The sequence below is a fragment of the Myxine glutinosa genome, chromosome 1 (assembly GCF_964187855.1).
Source record: "Myxine glutinosa chromosome 1, kmMyxGlut1.1, whole genome shotgun sequence".
In the NCBI taxonomy this organism is placed as follows: Eukaryota; Metazoa; Chordata; class Myxini; order Myxiniformes; family Myxinidae; genus Myxine; species Myxine glutinosa.
The window spans coordinates 342134131-342156639 of NC_136261.1; the positions used below are offsets into that span (position 1 = coordinate 342134131).

Genomic DNA, 22509 nt, shown 5'->3' on the forward strand with positions numbered 1-22509 from the left:
ACCCCACCCCACCCCACCCCTCCCCTCTCCTGCACCCGATACTCCCCCTCTCTCCTCATTAACGATATGGACCTCAAACATCCGAGGCCTTCGCTCAAACCTGATTGATCTCTCCATTCAGGTTGCTTCTGACAATCCAGACTTGATCTGCTTAACAGAAACTTTCCTCCTTCAAGATCTCTCTGATTCCTTAATATTTCTTCCTGGTTACTCCCTCCTCCGGTATGATAGACCTGAGCCTCGTGGTGGGGTTGCTAACTTTATCAAAAACTCTTTTCCTCACTCTCCTTGCACTGCCCTCTCTCCACCCCACCCCCAGGAGTACCCCTGGCTATGCCTTCCTCTCCGCTCCCACCTTTTGTTGTCCCCCGTCGCACCGTGGAGTGAAAGGGGGACTATGGTTTTCCTGTCCGTCTGTGCGTGCGTACGTGCGTGCGTGCGTGTGTAAGTGAAGGACCGCATTCGAATTTGGTGTGTGGGTGCAACCCACGGCAAAATCCAAGATGTCCACCGCCATGTACATCTGATGCCATGTATGTCTGAACCTTGTGAGCGGAATATCTTGAAAAATAAGTGAAGTACCAACTTCTAATCTGGTGTGTGGGTGTATCTCGGCAAAAGGAAGAACGCCATTGAAAAGTGGGTCGCCACGTCAAAATTCAAGATGGCCGCCGCCATGCGTGTCTGAACCTTGTGAGCGGAATATCTTGAAAAATAAGTGAAGTACCAACTTCTAAGCTGGTGTGTGGGTGTATCTCGGCAAAAGGAAGAACGCTATTGAAAAGTGGGTCGCCACGTCAAAATCCAAGATGGCCGCCACCATCTATATGTCTGAACCTTGAGCGAAATATCATATCATAGCATGTTTTCTGCGTCTTCCACTTTGTCAACTCGCATCACTTCCCCGACGGGGGACCTAGGCGTAACGCTTGTTCACGTGTTCTGTACTGTCCTCCAAACAGTGATGAATCCATTTACATGTCGCTGTCTGACAACATGAACCAACTTCCATCAACTCATCCCAACTCTTTCTTCCTGATATGTGGCGACTTCAACTGTCATCATGCAAGCTGGCTGGGTGTGGGTTCCTCTCTCACCAGCCTGGCACCTCAGCAAAGGACTTCTGCGACTCTTTGGGACTGACACAATCTGTCAATTTCCCGACCCTGATCTCAGTCAATGGAGTATCTTCTCTTCTCGACTTAGTTATGACAAACTTCCCTGCAAATGACTGCGGCTCTTCTTCTGCTCCAATCGGTTCTTCTGATCATGCGCTTGTTAAAGTGGACATCTCTCTGGCCTTTCTCAGAGAGCCTCCTCAGCGTCAACGAGTCTGGCATTTCACTCAGGCTGACTGGCACGGGCTGCATGCAGCCATCAATCATCTGGACTGGTCTCCCATCTCCACTGCCTCTGACATCAATTCTTCCAAAGCGAACTGCTCTCTCTCATGCACAGATTTATCCCATCTCGTCTTCAGTTGTCTTACCCTTCCTCCCGTCCATGGTACACTGAATCTTGTGGTGAGGCAGTTGCCCTGAAACAACTTGCCTTTGCCTCTTGGAAGGCAAATCCAACTGAAGGTAATCTCAGTTCCTTCCACCAAGTTCGGAACAAGTGTGTGTCTACCCTCAGGAGTGCTAGAAAGCACTATCTCTCCACACTCAAGAATGAACTCTCAAACCTGTCTCCTTCCTCCCAATACTGGTGGTGTCTGGTCAAATCCGTTTCTGGTGTTTGTTCCCCCTCCATCCTCCATCCCCTCCGTCACCTCAAATGGCTACACAGTTGACACCGCACGTGACAAAGCCGAATGCCTCAACTCTGTGTTTGCCTCAAAATCTTGTGTCCCAAACCCATCTCTCTCTGTTCCCACCTTACCCAGTCGAACCCAACTGCTGGACTCTGTGTCCTTCTTTCCTAACAAGGTGGATAAGTTTTTGTCAAACCTCGACTCTGATTCTGCAACTGGACCACACGGCATCAGCCCACGGGTCCTAAAATCCTGCTCTGCGGTTCTATCTCACCCTCTCTCTGTTCTTTTCACCCTCTCTCTGTTCTTTTCACCCTCTCTTTTGCTCAAGGTCATCTGCCAGCATCTTGGAAATCAGCAAACATTACCGCTTTACACAAAAAATGTGAAAAAACAGATCCTTGCAACTACAGACCAATCAGCCTGCTCCCAATTATCAGCAAGGTCATGGAATCCATCATTGCTTCGGATATCAAATCGTTCCTCTTCTCCAATGGCTTGATCTCCGATCATCAATTTGGATTCAGACCAGGTCATTCTGCTCTGGACATGTTGCTTCTGCTGTATCAACAATGGATGGAGGTCCTCAATGCCAAACAGGAAATCAGAGCTGTCTCCATCGACATATCACGTGCCTTTGATACGGTCTGGCACCCAGCTCTGCTCACCAAACTCTCCTCCAATGGTGTCCATGGAAATCTCCACGCTTGGCTTGCGGATCTCCTCTCTGGTCGTAGTCAACGTGTGGCCCTGAATGGATTTCTCATCGCCCCTGCCTGTTCTGGCTGGAGGTCCCCAAGGTAGTGTTCTGGGCCCTGTGCTTTTTCTGGTCTTCATCAATGATCTCTCTGACTCTCTGGAAAATCCTCTGTCTCTTTGCTGATGACTCCACCATCTGCCGCTCCATTCCTCATCCCTCAGATCGGCAGTCTGCAGCCTCTTCACTCTCTGCAGACCTGGACAAAATCAGACTGGTCAAACAAGTGGAACATGTCTTTCAATCCTGACAAATCTCAGACTCTTACGATGTCTCTCTGAAAAGACCGACTGGAAAACCCTCCCATCTACTTTCTCAACAATCCTGTCCAAGAAGTTCTGTCGCTCAAGCTTTTGGGTCTCACTCTCTGCCATGATCTTTCTTAGGAAAACCACTTTGCTAAGCTGGCCTCCAAAGCCAGTCGCCGACTGGGCATCCTCCGTTGTGCAAAGTCCTTCCTTGGCACACCTGAGCTCCTCACCACATACAAGGCTTTCATCCGCAGCTCAATGGAATACTGTTCCCCCCTCTGGGCCGGTGCTCCTGCCTCACACCTAGCTCGGCTTCACGCTGTTGAAGCCAAAGCTTTCAGAATCATTGGCATCTCCTGTGATGAAGCTAACTCCGAGGGCCTTTCACTCACTCACCGCAGGCAGGTAGGTGGTCTTTCTGTCTTCTACCGACTCCTCTCCGGCCTTGCACCCCCAGCTCTCTCTGTGCTCTGTCCCCCAAATATTCCTGCAGGTCGCACAAGATCTGCCAGCAACCCTCTTATGGTTAAACTGCCAAAATCTAGGCTCTGCTCACCTTCACTCTTTCATTCCCCTTTTTTCCTGCCTCTGGAACAAACTCCCCCACGCCCTTCAATCCCACTCCTCCCTCCAGGTCTTTAAAACATCTGTTCACAACCATCTCTTATCTTCCCCCATCCAAAACCTTGATCTTTTCTACCCCCGCTAATTCACCCCAGATACTTTTTCGAAATTCCAACTTCTTTCCTGGAAGTCCTTGCAGTGTCCATATGTGTTTTATACCTCTCCCACCTACCCCCAAGCCCTCTCCCTCCCACAGTTCTGTCGATGTCCCTGCTCTCAAATGTTGTGTTTGTGTCCTTCCCGCTCTTCCCCTCTTGTCTACCGCTCCCCTTATTTTGTGTCGGTTTGACTTATTGTTTGATTTATGTTAGCTCTTTCACGAGCCTCGATCTTGTATACAAAAAAAATAAAAATCGATTGCTGACAGAAGCAGCAGCATATTGTCGCCCGTTGCACCGCGGAGCGAAAGGGGGGGTGGGGGGGGGGGGGCTGTGGTTTGTGTGTGTGTGTGTGTGTGTGTGTGTGTGTGTGTGTGTGTGTGTGTGTGTGTGTGTGTGTGTGTGTGTGTGTGTGTGTGTGTGTGTGTGTGTGTGTGTGTGTGTGTGTGTGTGTGTGTGCGCGCAACCCACGTCAAAATCCAAGATGGCCACTGCCATGTTCGTCTGATGCCATGTATGTCTGAACCTTGTGAGCGGAATATCTTGAAAAATAAGCGAAGTACCAACTTCTAATCTGGTGTGTTGGTGTATCTACGCATAAGGAAGAATGCCATTGAAAATTGGGTCGCCATGTCAAAATCCAAGATGGCCACCTCCATGTATGTCTGAACCTTGTGAGCGAAATATATCATATCATAGCATGTTTTCTGCGTCTTCCACTTTGTTAACTCGCATCACTTCCCCAACGGGGGACCTAGGCGTAACGTTTGTTCAAGATGGAATGACGTTTGCAGAATCCAAATTCATGATCAGTTCAGAAGGCAAAACACGAATCCTTGGATCTACTATTGTTGCCTATTACATTACTCTGCTTATTTTGGGGTGGAAGGCTAAATGGTCTGTAGTTAAGACTGAATTTTGGCACCATTATTTTGAATTTGGCTAACATTGAAGACGTTCCGTGATGCAGGCGGGGCCTTCTGGGAAAATGATGTTGAAACTGGCAGTGAAGCAAGAGTCGACTAGAACGGCACTTTCTAGAGTGCATACCTCTGCCAGGCTGAACAATTTTTTTTGTATCCCTCTGATAGGTCGGATCTTCACCTACATCAAATCAGTTAGTCCATGTCACACACCCAACATGTCCACCAAGTTTGATCTGAAGCCATCCATAACTTTGAGATAACCTGCGCCAGACACAGACAGGGATGAAAACATAACCTCCGTCCACCTTTGGTGATAGAGGAAATGAGGCAAATGAACAGTGTTTGAGTATGAGTGCGCTGACTGTCAGAACAAGTTGCAGTGGCTGAGGCAAGCGAGGGTAGGAATTTCTCAACCGTTGCAGGAGGGAATTCCATGTTTTTTGGGATGTTTTCAGTGAGCTGTACAATTGGTGCAGGAACAAAGTGATTGGGTGATCTTTTTCCTTTTCTGCAAATGTCAGTCCAAGGTGGTCTGCTTTGGCATAAGCAATGTCCTTCGTTACACCATCCTTCCAGCTCCATTGTTTTTCCTCGAGCGTTGATTTATGTAATTGTTTTTGGTGTCCATGTTGTTTTCCTCTTTGGCCTGCCATCCTTTATTGAATAGATGGCCTTTTAAAAATGAGCCATTCAGCTTTTCCTTTTTATTTTTCCTGAGTGAGTGTGTGGTGGGTGTTGAGGGTTCTTGCTGATGCAGCTGATTTCATTCTGCTGACTGCAAACTCATTAACTCTTGTTGTTCTGATTAAAATTTTCATGATATTTTCCCTCCCATCAGCTTTACTTCAATTACAGCTTCCTTTACTCATTTTTATATAATCCCTGTTCACCACACCAACTCCAATAGGTTTTCTCTCATATGGTACTCTTTCTGGCATTGTGCTGTAGTTTGGGTTAGTCTTGTGATGTGTATATTTTCTAATATAAAAGTCTATCTAATTTGAAACATTTCATTTGTCTGTTGCTGCTTTATAGACTTTTCTGGGCCAATTGGTGAGTTGAACGGAGATATTTACAAGGTGAGATTTTGTTCATCTTTTCTTTTTTTGTGATTATACAACACACAACAACACAACAGGCATTTCAAGACCATTTTCCCTGCAAGAACGGGGGTTGGCCTACAGGTGTGCACATATTTTATATATTTGATATATATTTGATATATATTATATTATGTATATTTGATATATATTATATATTTGATATATATTATATATTTTATATATTTTATATATATTTTATATATATTATATATTTTATATATTATATATTTTATATATTTTATATATATTGTATTGTATATTTTATATATTTTATATATTTGATATATATTATATTATGTATATTTGATATATATTATATATTTGATATATATTATATATTTTATATATTTTATATATTTTATATATATTTTATATATATTATATATTTTATATATATTATATATTTTATATATTTTATATATTTTATATATATTGTATTGTATATTTTTTATATTTTATATATTTTATATATTTTATATATATTATATATTTTATATATATTATATATTTTATATATTTTATATATTTTATATATATTGTATTGTATATTTTTTATATTTTATACATATATATTTTATACCATATCCTGATGGTGTGGACTGTGCTTCCCCATTGATGGACCTCTGGTAACCTTGTAACTGTTGCTGCGTTTTTGACTGAGGAAGAACTGCTGAAATATATCTGGGTTCTTCCCAACATCTTTGTTCCTTTCACATTTTTCTACTTTTTCATATTTTTCTACTTTTTCATATTTCTCTTTTTTCATTCTAATTCTTGCTTCTTCTTTATTTCTCTCTTTATCAATCTATCTGTCTTCGGAGAAGTGAATTCTTGCAGAATGTTTTCTGGAAGGTTCACTTGGCTGCGCTTGGATGGGTTTGAGGGTAGGAGTAGTCGCAGCTGAAACTCGAATCCTATCCAGGTTCCTCCTGATCACTCTATCTTTGCCCTTTACTTCTTCTGGTTCCTTCTGATGCCTCCAATGCAGTATTTGGTTTTCTGTTTCATATATTTTATATACTTTATCTATTTTATATACAGTATATATTCATTCTGTTGAACCATATAATACTATGTACTGTTGCAGAGCATTGGTGCTGCCAAGGCTGTTGAAGGTTTATACTGGGTGGTTTGCCATTGCCTTCCTAGCAGTAGTTATGTCAGGAATTTGTATGCGCACGCTCACCTTTCTCCGCTCACTCCCCTCCTCCCGTGTCGAGACGTGTCCACATGCACAGATAAAAGCCTGCCCGATTTGCTGAACCATGCTACACCTCACTGCATGTTGAGCTTTGTCCACAGGCACAGCAGTGACAGATAAAAAGCCTCCCCCCCCCCCCCCCCCCCCGTGTGCGCGTGTGCGTGTGCACACAACTGGCTCACCTTGTCTGTCTCCACATTTCGTATATGATAGAGGAACAACTTTATTATGAACTTGCAATTTGGACAATTTTATGGAATCTTGTCTTGATCGCACATGCACAGAGGAATTAGGTTATTTTATTAATTTTTTAAATTTTAGTCTGTCTGGCCTTATAACAAAATTCAAGATCATTCCAAACAATAAACTTGCTGTTTTTAGGGACATCATAGAGGGCACGAAGAATTAATGTAACGTGTTGAATAAGTGGTGTAAATGAAAAAAAAAAAAAAAATTATTACAAAATAAATATGTTGCTGCATAAACGGCGGTAAACCTCCAAAGTTGTTCCCTCCAACCTATAAAATCTTTATTCATATTTCAATTCAATTATATACGTGAAGACTTGAGAACGCAAATTGTTTTTTTTGGCGCTTTCAAAACACTTCCGTTTACAGTACTTGGACAAAATATTACGGCATTTTACATCATCTCGACCAATTAAATTTTCTGCTCGCAAACCCAGCACATGTCCTATCTCAAGAGTGAGGTGTTTGAGGAATACTATATTTATTTATTTAATTCGTCTCCCGCCACGCGAATGAACTCCAATCGACCAATTAATAATCTGTCCATGTACTTTTGTGTACTTGATATTTCAAAAACCGTTGACCATTTAGCTTGCGTATTACTGATATCGATTCCTCGTGACGTTTTCTTAACCTGATTAAATCACAGCGGTGGTTGGTTGAATTATGTTGCCATGGAAACCATCTCTAAACTGTTCAAGATTTAGGTTTCGTATTACACAGATCTATTCCTCATACCACCCAAGGGGGAGGGCTGGGGGAGGAGGGAGGAGTGCATGGTATAAGCAAATTAACATGACTAGGAATTTCAGGAAAGAAGTTGGGGATTGAAAGAGGGGGATTTGAAAGAGGTGGGGTGTTTTAATGTGGGTAGAAAAGATCAAGGTTTTGGATGGGGAAAGATGAGAGATGGTGGTGAACAGCTGTTTTAAAGTTGGAGTTTGTTCCAGAGGTGGGAGAAAAGAGAAATGAAAGAGAAGGTGAGCAGAGTCTTGATTTTGGCAGTTTCACCAGAAGAGGGTTGCTGGCAGATCTTGTGCGACATGTCGGAATATTTGGGGGACAGAGCACAGAGAGCAGGCGGAGCAAGGCCGGAGAGGAGTCTGTAGAAGACAGACCACCAACCTGCCTGTGGTGAGAGAGGCCCTTAGAATCAGCTTCATCACGAGAGATACCAATGATTCTGAATGCTTTGGTTTAAATCTCGTGAAGCTGAGCTATGTGTGAGGCAGGAGCACCAGCCCAGAGGGGAGAGCCGCATTCCATTGAGCTGCGGATGAAAGCTTTGTTTGTGGTGAGGAGCTCAGAAGTGCCCAGAAAGGACTTCGCACGACGGAGGATGCCCAGTCGGCAACTAGCTTTGGAGGCCAGCTTGGAAATGTGGTTTTACCAGGAAAGATCATGGCAGATAGTGAGATCCAAAAGCTTGAGTGGCAGAAATTCAAGAGGTTTTTTTCAGAAAGTAGATGGGAGGGTTGTTTAGGAGGTCTTTTCAGAGGGACAAAGTGAGTGTGAGATTTGTCAGAATTGAAAGACATTTTCCATTTGGTTGACCAGTTTGTGATTTTGACCAGGTCTGTAGAGAGTGAAGAGGCTGCTGCCTGCCGATCTGAGGTTTGAGATGTGGAGCGGCAGAGAGTGGAGTCATCAGCAAAGAGATGGAGAGGATTTTCCAGAGTTGGAGAGATCGTTAATGAAGACCAGAAAAAGCACCGGGCCAAGAATACTGACTTGAGGAACTCCAGCTTGAACAGGAAGGGGAGATGAGAAAATTCCATTGAGGGCCACACTTTGACTGTGACGAGAGAGGAAGTCTACAAGCCATGCGTGGAGGTTTCCATGGATACCATAGGAGTAGAGTTTGGTGAGCAGGGCGGGGTGCCATACCGTATTGAAGGCATGCGATATGTCAAGGGAGACAGCTCTGATTTCCTTTCTGGCTTTGAGGACCTCCATCTGTTGTTTAGACAGCAGAAGCAGCATATCCAGAGTAGAATGACCTGGTCTGAATCCAAATTGATGATCTGAGATCAAGCCGTGCAGGGAGAGTGAGGAAGAGAGTTTTTGATAAAGATAGCAACCCTCTTCCCTCAGATCGGCAGTCTGCTGCCTCCTCACTCTCTGAAGACCTGGACAAAATCACAGACTGGTCAAACAAGTGGAACATGTCTTTCAATCCTGACAAATCTCACACTCTTACTATGTCTCTCCGAAAAGATCGACTGGACAACCCTCCCATCTACTTTCTCAACAATCCTCTCCAAGAAGTTCTGTCGCTCAAGATTTTGGGTCTCACTATCTGCCATGATCTTTCTTGGGAAAACCACATTTCCAAGCTGGCCTCCAAAGCCAGTCGCCGACTGGGCATCCTCCGTCGTGCGAAGTCCTTCCTCGGCACACCTGAGCTCCTCACCACATACAAGGCTTTCATCCGCAGCTCAATGGAATACTGTTCTCCCCTATGGGCCGGTGCTCCTGCCTCACACCTAGCTCGGCTTCACGCTGTTGAAACCAAAGCTTTCAGAATTATTGGAATCTCCCGCGATGAAGCTATCTCTGAGGGCCTTTCACTCACTCACCGCAGGCAGGTAGGTGGTCTTTCTATCTTCTACCGACTCCTCTCCGGCCTTGCACCCCCAGCTCTCTCTGTGCTCTGTCCCCCAAATATTCCTACAGGTCGCACAAGATCTGCCAGCAACCCTCTGATGGTTAAACTGCCGAAATCTCGGCTCTCTGCTCACCTTCACTCTTTCATTCCTCTTTTCTCCCGCCTCTGGAACAAACTCCCTCACTCCCTTCAATCCCACTCCTCCCTCCAGGTCTTTAAAACAGCTGTTCACCACCATCTCTTATCTTCCCCCATCCAAAACCTTGATCTTTTCTACCCCCGCTAATTCACCCCAGATCCACCTTGTTTGAAATTCCAACTTCTTTCCTGGAAGTCCTGGCAGTGTCCATATGTTTTATACCTCTCCCACCGCCCCCTTCCCATGCCCCCCCCCCCCAAAGCCCTCGCCCTCTCTCAGATCTCTCGATGTCTCCATGTCTCTCGGTCCCTGCTCTCAAATGTTGTGTTTGTGTCCTTCCCCCTCTCTCCCCATCTTGTCTACCGCTCCCGATGTGAAATGTTTTATGTGTCGGTTTGTCTTTGTGTGTGATTAATGTTCGCTCTTTCACAAGCCTCGATCTTGTATACAAAAAAAAACAAAAAAAAAACCCCACCTCCAGGACGAGGCTCAGGTCTGTCATACCGGGAGAGATATTAAAGAATCGGAGACATCATGAAGGAGGAAAGTTTATGTTAAGCAGATCAAGTCTGGTTTGTCAGAAGCAACCTGTATGGGGAGATCAATCAGGTTTGAGTGCAGGCTCCGGATGTTTGAGGTCCATACCATTAAGAGGGAGGGGGAGCATCGGGTGCAGGACAAGGGAGGGGAGGGGGTAGCGTAAGATGAGGGGTGAGGGGGAGGTCGGAAGAGCTGTTCGTGTGTCAGATTGCAGAAGAACTCGGAGAAAGGGAAGGATGAGGAGGACAAAAGGTTTTATGGTGATGGGATGAGGCACAGTGAGGTGTTTGGAGGAGGAGGAGGAGAAGGTGGTTTCGAAAGTGGATGATTAATGACAAATGAACATTTATTACAAATCGGGTTTATTGTGATTTTAAAGTCAAAGATCCATTTGAAAACGATAGAGGGGTGGAGTGAAGGTGAGTTCAGAGAATGTAGAAAGGAAGAACTGTAAGAGATTTAATTTTTTTTTTTTGGAGGAGGGGGTCGGTGAAGCCTCGGGGCCAGGCCGCGCACGTGGTGCGAACAAAAAAAAACGACTAATTACACACAAGTTTGCATACATTACAGAACAAAGACTTAACTAGAAACACTAACACATACACAGTAAAATAACCAGTGGAAATTTGACAGTCACGAATGGGAAAATACTTAACTTTGACGTGGAGAGCTCGAAGGATGCTTCCTCGCTGGAGGAACCGGAAGCGGAAGTCGTTCCATTTCTGGGCAACCAAGCCACTGACAATATCCCTCGAGTCCAAGTTTGGAAGTAAGAACAAACTATTATGGGCACCCTTGTGAAACATTCATAATGTTTGATAATGGGAATGAGTTGTACATTGTCCAGGATATGCTGCACCCCATGCTTTTAGCAAGGATATTCAGACTTTTGGGCCATAATTTTCATGCATGTGATTCAAGCTTGTCGAGTGAAGGCTGCCAATTCTTATTTGGTTATGCTGTTGCAGGAAGCAAATGGTCCCTCAGATGGCTTTGCTGCAGTTGCTCAGGCAGACAAGCTGAGTGCAGAGCCAGAGAGCCTACGACGCTGGCGGGAGGATCAGACAGAACGCCTCGAGGAAATGGGTATGACTGGAATGAGGAACGTACAGTCACGTGAAAAAGTAAGTACACCCCATGTAAAGTTTTGACTTTTTCAACATATTTCAACATACAGCAATTTGATCTTCATTTCAACAATATTGACAGATAAAGGTGATATAATATAACAAATATCATTAAACATTTACATTTTGTAGTCCATCGTATAAATTAAATGAGCATAAATGCAAATTTCGCATGTGGAAAAAGTAAGTACACCCCTACATTTATCACAACTTCAAATACCTAAAATTAGAATCAGGTGCACCAGCTCAGGTGCAAATGATTAGAACATCGTTAGAGAGGATCTTGGAGGATCCTGTCTTATTTAAACCTCAGACATTTAGTTTGGTTTGCTCTTTGTTGTTGAAGTGTGCGGCGTCACCATTACATGTCTAGATCAAAAGAGCTCTCTGAGGCCTTCAGAAAGAAGGTTATAGATGCCGACGAGTCTGGGAAGGGATTTAAAAAAATCTCCAAACAATTTGAAATCAATCATTCGACTGTCCGGAAGATCATCTACAAGTGCAGAAGATTCCAAACAACTGCCAACTTGTTCAGGCCAGGCCGCCCTAGCAAGTTCAGCCCGAGAGCAGACCGCAAGATGCTGAAAGGTCTCTAAGAACTCCAGAATATCATCACGGGACCTACAGGTAGCTCTTGCCACTGTTGATGTCAAAGTGCACGAGTCTACCATTAGAAAGAGGCTGCACAAATTTGATCTACATGGGAGGTGTGCCAGGAGGAAACCTTTGCTGTCCAGAAAGAACATCAGGGCAAGACTAATGTTTGCCAATGAACACCTCGGCAAAGACCAGCACTTCTGGAACAATGTGCTCTGGACAGATGAGTCAAAGGTAGGGCTATTTGGCCACAGTACCAGAAGACATGTTTGGCGAAAACCGAAGACAGCATTTGACCACAAGAACCAAATACTAACTGTAAAGCATGGTGGTGGAAATATTATGGTTTGGGGCAGCTTTGCTGCATCAAGGCCTGGGCAGCTCACCATCATAGAATCCACTATGAATTCTTCATTGCACCAGAGGGTGCTTGAGGATAATGTGAGGCCATCTGTCAGAGTTCAAGCTCAACCGAAGGTGGACCTTGCAACATGACAATGACCCTAAATATACCAGTAAATCCACCAAGGAATGGCTGAAAAGAAAGAAATGGTGGGTTCTGTAATGGCCAAGTCATAGCCTGGATCTAAATCCCATCGAGATGTTGTGGGGGGATTTGAAACGAGCTGTGTATGCAAGAAACCCCTCAAACATCGCACAGCTGAAATAATTCTGCATGGAGGAGTGGGCAAAAATTTCTCCGAGTCGATGTCAGAGACAGGTAGACAGTTATAAGAAACGCCTACTTGAGGTTGTTTCTGCCAAAGGGGGCAATACCACCTATTAGAGCCAAGGGTGTACTTACTTTTCCCACATGCGAAATTTGCATTTATGTTTATCTAAATTATACAATGGACTACAAAATGTAAATGTTTCATGATATTTGTTATATTATATCACCTTTATCTATCAATATTGTTGAAATGAAGATCAAATAGCTGTATGTTGAAATATGTTGAAAAAGTCAAAAGTTTACATGGGGTGTACTTACTTTTTCACGTGACTGTAGCTTATAGTGATATTGGCGTCTTTGTGAAGCTTGCATGATGTTTGATAAAAAATAAATTATTGTGCAGATGTTACGTCACGCAAATTGGAGGGAGAATGGCGGGAAAAGGCACGCCACGAGTTGGAAGAATGGTATGTTCGTCAAAGTGAGCAACTGGAGAAAACCAGGAAGAACAATCGGTGAGGCCTTTTTGCACGTTTTATTTGTGATGCAATTTGTCCATTTCGATAATTTTGCAGAATTCATTTTGATTTCCTGTAATTATTCACGCTTTTTTCCCCCGAACACTTGTTTGAGTTTTAGGCTTCCATGATGTGTACCATGCCTGAATTTCATAGCTGTATCGCATGTTTCCGTCACTGTGAAAGCAATTTGACGTTGCTTGGTCTTGTTTGGCTATTTCTGGTTTCTAAACGAGAGTTATACTCGGTGGTTTGCAATTGTCTTCACAGCAGTAGTTGGGGAAGAAATTTGTAATTTGTTCTGGGTACCGCTAATGGCTCAATTGCTCTCCGTGAAGGACAGTGGGCTCTTTAAATCCCACCAACTAATGCTGGTAGACGGGCTACCCTGTTTGACATCCATCCGAGGGACAGCACACGTTGATGAATCACCCTGACTGTGAAGCACCAGGATGGCAGTTTATAGCTGGGTCGGGATTCTAACCTAGGCTGACCACTTTAAGGCAATTGTGCCTCCCTCTGGGCAATCCTGCCAGCCCAGTTTGCCTATTGCTCTGAAAAATGTAATTTCCAGTTTTATAATTCTTTGCTTGTGACAAAGCAAACATCGTGCAGAGGAATAAAATATTTTTGAGTTTATCTGCAATGTTCTCCATTGTTATGTGGCCATGCGTAGCATGGGAGGGAGGAGTGTTGGAGTTAAGATAAAGTATAAAACATTTTTTTCCCCATTTTAGTTGTACTGCCTAGTTTTGTTTCGAGTTCAACATCTTCATTGATGTGTTGTTGGGGATGCTCTTTTGCAATTTGGGCCTGGCTTTTTTTCTCTTTCCTTCTTGCACTTGTACCATGCTGCAGGCCTGTGCATGCAGCTTTCTCAAGGTTGTTGCTCAAACTTTCTGCATGTTTTTATTTTACTTCCTCTTTTATGGTGTCTCGGGCATGGGTCTACTTTAAGGATGCTGTGACCACTTCACACTGAGGGAATACTTCATTGTTTATTGCTACACTTTCCTGCCTTTCTCCTTTTCCTTTCTTTTTTTTTTTTCCTTTCCTTTTCTTTAATCCTTGTATTTAGCTATTTCTTGTGCAGCTTCTTGCTAGAAAAGCCACATTTATGACTTGTTCAGGATTTGGCCTACCCTTCGCTCCATTTGACAAAGATGGCAGATAAGTACACTGCACATGATTTTCCAATGTGTTCCATGGTCTCCACTGTTTGTTTAACCTTGCCTGGCTGTTGAGCTAACTACCTCTCCTCTGTTCCCTTACCTCATCCTTTGGCTGCCATGGACGACGTTCCTCCTGTGCTCTCTACCACTGTCCCCTCATTGCCTAGAGTGGCCGATGGGGCTTTCTACAAGCAGCAGAACGCTGATATGATTGGCTACATGTAGGTGCCTTTCATTCCCAGGTGGTGGGCTTGCTGGCTTAACCAGGTCTGCCTTGGGCATACCCTGGCCATGCACCGTTTTAGACTGTGGGGTGGAGTGGCTTGGTCTTGGTCTAGGTCTAGGTATTAATTGTAGTTCGATGTGACACTGCAACATGTGGGTAAATCTCATCCATAACGAGGATGTGAGCAATTTCCTTGTTTGCAGAGTTTTCCATTTTATGAATACTGGCGGAGTACCCACCCAATGGGCGATCTTTTTCCAAATATGTAACATGTTTTTCGGATAAGTACCTTTATTTGGGCAGTGTACAGGCAACTGACGGCTTCCTCAATCGCTCCCTGCAATAAAACAAACAAATAATCCGGGTTACTTGCATGAAGCAAATACACACCTACTGCTTTTAGTTCAAAACTGCCCCCCCCTTTTTGCTACCTCGGAGACATGCTGAATGGAGAAGGTGGATCAGACTCGGCAACGATTGCTAGAGTGAGATGTGCATGGAAGAAGTTTCGGGAACTGAGTGGCGTGCTGACGATTAGGGGAGTGTCGTTGAAGCTGAAGGAAAAGATGTATGCTGCATGTGTGAGAAGTGTTATGATTTATGGGAGCGAGACATGGGTCATGAACGAAGAGCAGCAACAAAGGCTGGAAAGGGTGGAAATGCGAATGGTTCGATGGATGTGCGGAGTGTCGTTGAGAGAGAGGAAGACAAATGATGAATTGCGAAAAATGATGGGAATAGAGCCTGTGATTGATGCTGTGAAGAGGAACAGGTTGAGATGGTTTGGTCATGTGTTGAGGAAGGATGAAAGTGACTGGTTGAGAAGAATGATGGAAATGAATGAAGAAGGAAGTAGAGGATGGGGAAGACCGAGAAAGACTTGGCTAAAGATGGTGGAAGAAGAAATGCGGGCAAGGGGGTTAACAAGGAGAGACGCAGAAAATAGGGCAAGATGGAGAAGATTGTTGTGGGGACCGCAAGGCTAACCCCCGCTCTAGCAGGGAAAATGGCCTTAAAATGCCTGTTGTTGTTTGTTTTTAGTTCAAAACACTTGCACTGGATGGAAAATGTGGTGACAGGAATACTGTATTGTACAGGGTGGGGACTTTTAATACCCTCTCCCATCTGGAACCATGCTGCACGATACACATTTACATAGAGAACTTGCTTTCCTCCCCACCACTCCCAAGACCACCAGCAGAGTTGGAAACGCTCCAATACACGAATTGGGGTCGTGCTGATCGATGTAGCAAGTTTGTATGTAATCGGGCCCAAACTGTAGGAGGAGTAGTGTGACAAACGAAGACCAGTCTGAATTATAGTAAGGATCACAGTTTTGGGAGGGTGTCATTTTGTCTGACTATTCAAAATTTGCTGACGCTTGTTAATGAGAGGGGCAATGATGTTGAGCAAATTAAATGTACATTTTCAACCAGTGAGCTTTAGTTTGGCACCAGGTCAGCTCGAACCATGTCTAGTCACATCCACCCAACCCCACCCACTCCAAAAATAATTTCACAGGATGTATTGACATTGCCACTCATGCTATTTGACCCCATCAAGTAATTTGATTGGTTGCAAGCATAGTTTTCAACTCTGTTAAAACGTATTTGAGTTGGGCAACGTTTTTGGTGACCATGCTCTGCCCACTCCCTTCTCCCTCCAAAAACGAAGTTGGGAAAATCATTTCTGCCACCTAAAATGCATGGTAATCGTGCTAAATACGCAATTTGGTGTCTGTCGGACTAGTTGCATTCGGTCACTTGTCATCCATTCGCAACCAAACCTGACAGGGAGATTGACACACGGCAGAGGTTGCAGCGATTTAACTTCTTCCAACCCCCACACATCCCAAAGGGTTATACCATGCTGTGAAAAGCCTTTACCGGAAGTAAAAAAAAAAAAAGTATAAAAAAATTGTAAACCACAAACGTATGATGACCTTTCTTAAAACTCTTTCCTGCCGCTTTTGTGGCGGTTTTCATGGTGTTTTCCCCAAGGCTGCCTTTAATAACAAAAGTAATAACACCAATGATTATAGCATAATGTTATTACAAAACAATGCCCCCCCCCCCCCACTCCTCAAGGGGTTTTGTGACTTGGGATATCGTCCCCCACCCCCTCCCCAGACACCAATCCGGAAGCAAATTTTATTCGAGAGAATTTAGAATGGTGAGGCACGGTCTGTTTCAATGACTTGATCTTACATATTATGGTGTCATGCACAGTCTCGCGCTAACAAGCCTGTGCCCCAGTAGTGACGTGTGGTGAGGCGAGCATAGTGAGCCGATCCATGCTAGTGTTATAAAGCTAACAACCTCTTATGAGGAAGGCGTCGTGTGATTTACCAATATGGCGGTTTGCCTGCTGATAGTGATGAGGTTTTGTTTAATTTATACTAAGCAAGATTGGAAATGTCGGTTGAATACCCAATTGCAAAAAGAGCAAGTTGGTAATGCCAGTGAGTCCATAAATGAGCAAACAAAGCACTGCCTCTGAGGTGTTGGCTGTACTTGGCTGGTGTGATTCCATATTACGTAGATTAACACCTTGATGTAATTCCTCACTGCTAAGCCGATTGATCGAGGCTTAATTTGGCACAAACGTAAAGCCGACAGTTGGGTGATTGGCTGAAAGGAAATAATTACGCTTTTTTTTTTCTATAAGGGATCAAGGCTCGTGTAAGAGCTAACATTAATCACAAAAAAAAACAAAAAAAAAACTGACATAAAACATATGATAAAGGAAGCGGGAGACAAGATTAGGAGAGAGGAGGAAGCACACAAGTACAACAGTAGAGAACAGATATCGGGAGATCTGTGGGAGGGAGAGGGCGTTTGGGGGAGAGGAGGCATGCGAAGGGGGTGGGTGGGGGGTGGGAGTGGCATAAAACACATGGATACTTCTTGGACTTCCAGGAAAGAAGTCTATTTAAAAAAAAAAGTGGCTCTGGGGTGAATTAATGGGCGTAGAAAAGATCAAGGTTTTGGATGGGGGAAGATAAGAGATGGTGGTGAACAGCTGTTTTGAAGACCTGGAGGGAGGAGTGGGATTGAAGAGTGTGGGAGTTTGTTCAAGTGGCGGGAGAAAAGAGGAATAGTGAAGGTGAATAGAGTCTTGATTTTGGCAGTTTAACCATAAGACGGTTGCTGGCAGATCTTGTGTGACCTGTCGGAATATTTGCGGGACAGAGCACAGACAGAGCTGGGGGAGCAAGGCCAGAGAGGAGTCGGTATGTTACGGCCTGAAGCACACCAAGCCAAGCCTTCAATCACGCTGTCTTTATTTATGGATTATCACACGAAAATCTCTTCCTACACATCAAACAAAGAAGGGAGAAGAGAGGGAAAAACCCGAATAGGCCAGTCAAGAGTAGGCCAGTCAAGAGTAGGCCGGTTCAAGAGTAGGCCGGTCCAAGAGTAGGCCGGTCCAAGAGTAGGCCGGTCCAAGAGTAGGCCGGTCCAAGAGGCAGTTGGGGCCTACCACTGGACTGGCGGTCCAGTGGTAGGCCCCAGTGCAGGCCCAGCACGAGAGGGTAGGAGTAGGCAAGTCCACGAGTAGGCCCCAAGGCAGGCCCAACAGTAGTAGGCAGCAAGAGTTCGATCAATGTCATCCTTCAGGTAGAGAGATTGCAGCTGGACACTCCACAACCCCCGAAAAAGCACTCTGCCATAAGCCCTCCTCCAAAATGGCCACTCACTCCCTCTGAATCACCTTCCTGGCCACTCCCTGCTCCACAGCCAATCATAGGCTTTATACACATGGACCAAACCACTTGGTCTAACTCACAGGGGGGGTATGGGGGAAGGAAGAAGAAAAAGGTCACAAACTGTAACAGGTAGAAGACAGAAAGACCACCAACCAGCCTGCGGTGAGTGAAAGGCCCACGGAGTTAGCTTAATCGCGGGAGATTCCAATGATTCTGAAAGCTTTGGTTTCAACAGCGTGAAGACGAGCTAGGTGAGGCAGGAGCACCAGCCCAGAGGGGAGAACAGTATTCCATTGAGCTGCGGACAAAAGCCTTTTTATGTGGTGAGCTCAGGTGTGCCAAGGAAGGACTTCCCACGACAGAGGATGCCCAGTCGGCGACTGGCTTTGGAGGCCCGATTGGAAATGTGGTTTTCCCAGGAAAGATCATGGCAGATAGTGAGACCCAAAAGCTTGAGTGACAAAACTTCTTGGAGAGGATTGTTGAGAAAGTAGATGGGAGGGTTGTCCAATCTGTCTTTTCGGAGAGACGTAGTGAGTGTGAGATTTGTCAGGATGGAAAGACATGTTCCACTTTGACCAGTCTGTGATTTTGTCAATTAGATATAATATCAGAGGTCTTTGGCATTTTCTGCTGTTGCCGGCATCATTGTGTTCATAGCCTTGAGTGACTACCATGACTCGGTCTACATAATCAATTGATACGTCTAGTTGATTAACGACCAATCATTAAAAAGCAGTGGAACTGTAAATTCCTGGGTACAGAAATAGACTTTGAGGTGTGGGTGTGTGTGTGGGTGTGAGTGTGTGTTGGTGTGTGTTGTGCGGTCGTGCTTCTTGGATGCTGGTAAAGTGTATGGAATCTGTAGATAACAGCGTATTGACCATAACTTCAAGACAACACCGAAATGCAAGAATAGAGGCTGAAAACAAAATCAATGGACTATTTACAAACTTGGCGGGTAACTGGTATGTTTGTTTCAATTTGATCTGCAAACATGAAGGGAGCTTGTGCAACAAATATTTTGATAGACTAATTATTATGAGCAGGAGAAACAACACTCACCCAGTTTTCCTCCTCCTCCACCAAATTGGTGACCCTCTATTTTTATTCCACTACCCCCCAACCCCGAACACCCCCCCCCCCCCCCACCCACCCAAATCTGAATTGTTGCCACGTTTAATAATTTGGATTTAACATGTTAAATAAGTTGCCCTTTGATTTTGGCAGAAATTGGGATAAGGGATTGAGAAGCACCTGGAACGTAATTTATTTTATTTTATTTTAATTGTTGTATTGTTCGTTCTCAAAGGCCAAACCAATGGAAAATGAATTATTGAGCAACTGTGCATTGCATTGCAATTTTGACAACTTGTTGCATTGTCTGTCAAATCACAAAACGAGAAGGCGTCATGCAGAGCACGTTACTTGTGAAATCCACCCCCCCTGCCCCCCAAATAAAAGCTTGCCATGAATGAATGATCGTTTTAAGGCCATTTTCCCCTCTAAAGCGGGGGTTAGCCTTGCGAGCCCCATGACAATCATGGTTCCCTGTTTTGAGGCTTTTTTTTAATTTATGGCCGGATGCCCTTCCTGACGCCAACCCTTGGTCACGCTCTTAGGATGCGCAGGGATACGGTGTACCTATTCTAAACCGGGGTACACCCCGGGATCATTCATCCCAGCAAGCTGGTACTCAATTTGCCGATCTCAGAAGGATGACAGGCTGAGTCAACTCCCCTGGCGTTAATTCAGCGATCGACCGGGATTCGAACCCAGGATCCTAGGATCCCAAGCCGGCACCCTAACCGCTAAGCCAACACCAGGCTTGCCATGAATACATCAAATTGTCCATTTCATTAAGATTAAAATTGACGATCTTAATCAAAGCTCGGGTCAATCGGATAAAAATTGATGATTTTTTCAGGCGAAAATGGATTTTGGAAGTTTGACCTTTGACCTTTTGACCTCAAATAGTCGTTTTACCAATTTAGTGACTCGATGTACAAATGCTTTTCAATTTTCAAGTCAATCGATGAAAAATGGCGATTTTATAAATTTGACCTCAAAATCAATGGGCTTCTCAATTGTGACGACCTCTACAACTTGGTGAAGTTTCATGATTATTGGTTTAGAATTGTGATCTGTTGGCGAGTGACACAGACAAACAGACAGAATAACAAACACAACGGAGCAATATCTATCTATAATTCCACTAATCTCTGTGTGTATGTTTGTTTGTATGTTTGTCTGTGACCGCTGTTTCTCGACAACTACCGGTCCGATATACTTGAAACTTGCCAGGTATATTGCTGGGGACCCGAGGATGTGCCTTTTCAAGGTTTTAAATTAATCGCAGAAGTAGTTACCGAGCTATGTCCAAAAAACGATTCAACCAATCAGAGAGCAGCGAGCTATCACGTGTGCCGAACGTGGCGAACAGACTCTGCCTCGGATGGCACATTTGAGAGCGTATTCATTTATTTCCCGTCGGCAAACTATGTTGGCGCTATGTTGGCGTTAAACTATGTTTTAAAACTAATTAAAACTAATTTGCGATTCTTTCGCTTTCCTGCGATATGCGACCTTCCGGAGCTCCTGTGAGAGCGTGCGCCATTACGGATAGTACGGGTACGGGCATGCCATATGTTGGCGTTAAACTATGTTTTAAAACTAATTAAAACCATTTCATGTAAATAGAGGGAGGGGGATTGTCACTGTACTCGCAAGCCGTTCGCCGTTCGCTTTGGTGTTGCGAATGGACCAAAACATTTCATGGACCAAACCATTTCATGTAAAGCGTTCGCCGTTCGCTTTGGCGTTGCGAATGGACCAAAACATTTCATGGACCAAACCATTTCATGTAAATAGAGGGGGGGGATATAATTTTAGATATATATATAGTACGGGCATGCCCTAGTACTTGAAAAATCTTCGATTTTTGCCAGAAATGTTTGCATGGAAGTCGAGGAATTTGTACCAAAGATCAGTGAAGTGAGACTAAACTAGTAATAGGTTATCCACATCCATCCTCGACATGTTGTGGAACTTTGGCCAAGGCCCTCACTTTTTCACCTTTATTCACTGTCAAGTTTGCTCACTCCACAAATGCTTGAGCGATTGCCACAACTTTCAACATCGACCCATGGATATTATTATTATTATTATAATTTTTTTTTTTTTTTTTTTTTTTTTTTTTACAATGTTGCTGGATGGAAAATGTGGCCGGCATTCCAAAAAGATTGTTTTCTGTAGGCATGGGTTGCAGGGTGTTTCACGTATCAGGAATAATCGGCCTTCGTGAAATTGTTAATGGAGGGTGAGAAGGCAAAAAAAATTTTTAAAAGGCTATTTAAAAAAAAGGCATGTTGTGCATGCCTCCCATGGTTTGGAATTGTCTTGTCAGCGCACTGCACATGTAACCTCTGCAATCTTTATGATCACTATATTTGGCTGCTGCACATTAGTTCTGTTTTTGAAGGACTCATCAGGCCATTCCATTTGTTAGGCCATACTGTACCAACTTGTTAATGACTCGGGTCGACTTATCTCAGTATGCAAACCAGTGTGATTTTCTTTCTTCTGCCACAAATAATAATAATAATAATAATAATAAAAAATGCCGACCATCAGCTCTTAGTCGTGGCCAAAATATTGGCACCCTTGCACTTTTTTCTAATAACTCATAATTTTCTCGAAAAATAAGTTGAAATTGACAAAAGTATTTCGTCTCCACAATTCTTTATTTCACTGTTGTTATTACAGAACCTTTGTTTTTGATTCAGTACTAAATATATCCTTTTAAATAAAAAATAAAAGGAAATGCCATTGACAAAATTATTGACACCCTTGACTTAATATTTGGCAGCACAACCTTTGGAAAAAATAACTGCAGTCAAGCACTTCCTGTAGCCATGAATGAGCTTCCTACACCTCTCTACTGGCAGTTTGCCCACTCTTCTTGTGCAAACTGCTCCAGTTCTCCCAGATTTGAAGGGTGCCTTCTCCCAACTGCTGTTTTCAGATCTCCCCACATGTGTTCAATGGGATTTAGATCTGGACTCATTGTTGGTCACTTCAAAACAGTCCTGAGTTTTGTCTTGAATCATTCCTGGGAGATTTTTGAAGTGTGTTTGGGGTCATTGTCCTGCTGCAAGACCCATGACCTTCGACGGAAACCCAGCTTTCTGACACTGGGTTGAACATTGTGCTCCAAAATGCCTTGGCAATCTCCTGATT

At 44.0% G+C, this 22509-nt stretch overlaps 1 protein-coding gene across 3 annotated transcripts in view; it reads left to right on the forward strand.

Moving 5' to 3' along the window:
• The window catches only part of LOC137415575 (clathrin light chain A), a 50949-nt gene that overhangs the window by 20364 nt on the left and 8076 nt on the right, over window positions 1-22509 (forward strand). For 2 of the 3 annotated variants that reach the window (XM_078769837.1, XM_078769836.1), the window contains 4 exons: window positions 5445-5488; window positions 11217-11334; window positions 13049-13160; window positions 14503-14556. In XM_078769837.1, the coding sequence (XP_078625963.1) occupies window positions 5445-5488; window positions 11217-11334; window positions 13049-13160; window positions 14503-14556 (328 nt within the window). The remainder of the gene's footprint in view (window positions 1-5444; window positions 5489-11216; window positions 11335-13048; window positions 13161-14502; window positions 14557-22509) is intronic. The other variant, XM_078769838.1, reaches the window with a different exon arrangement.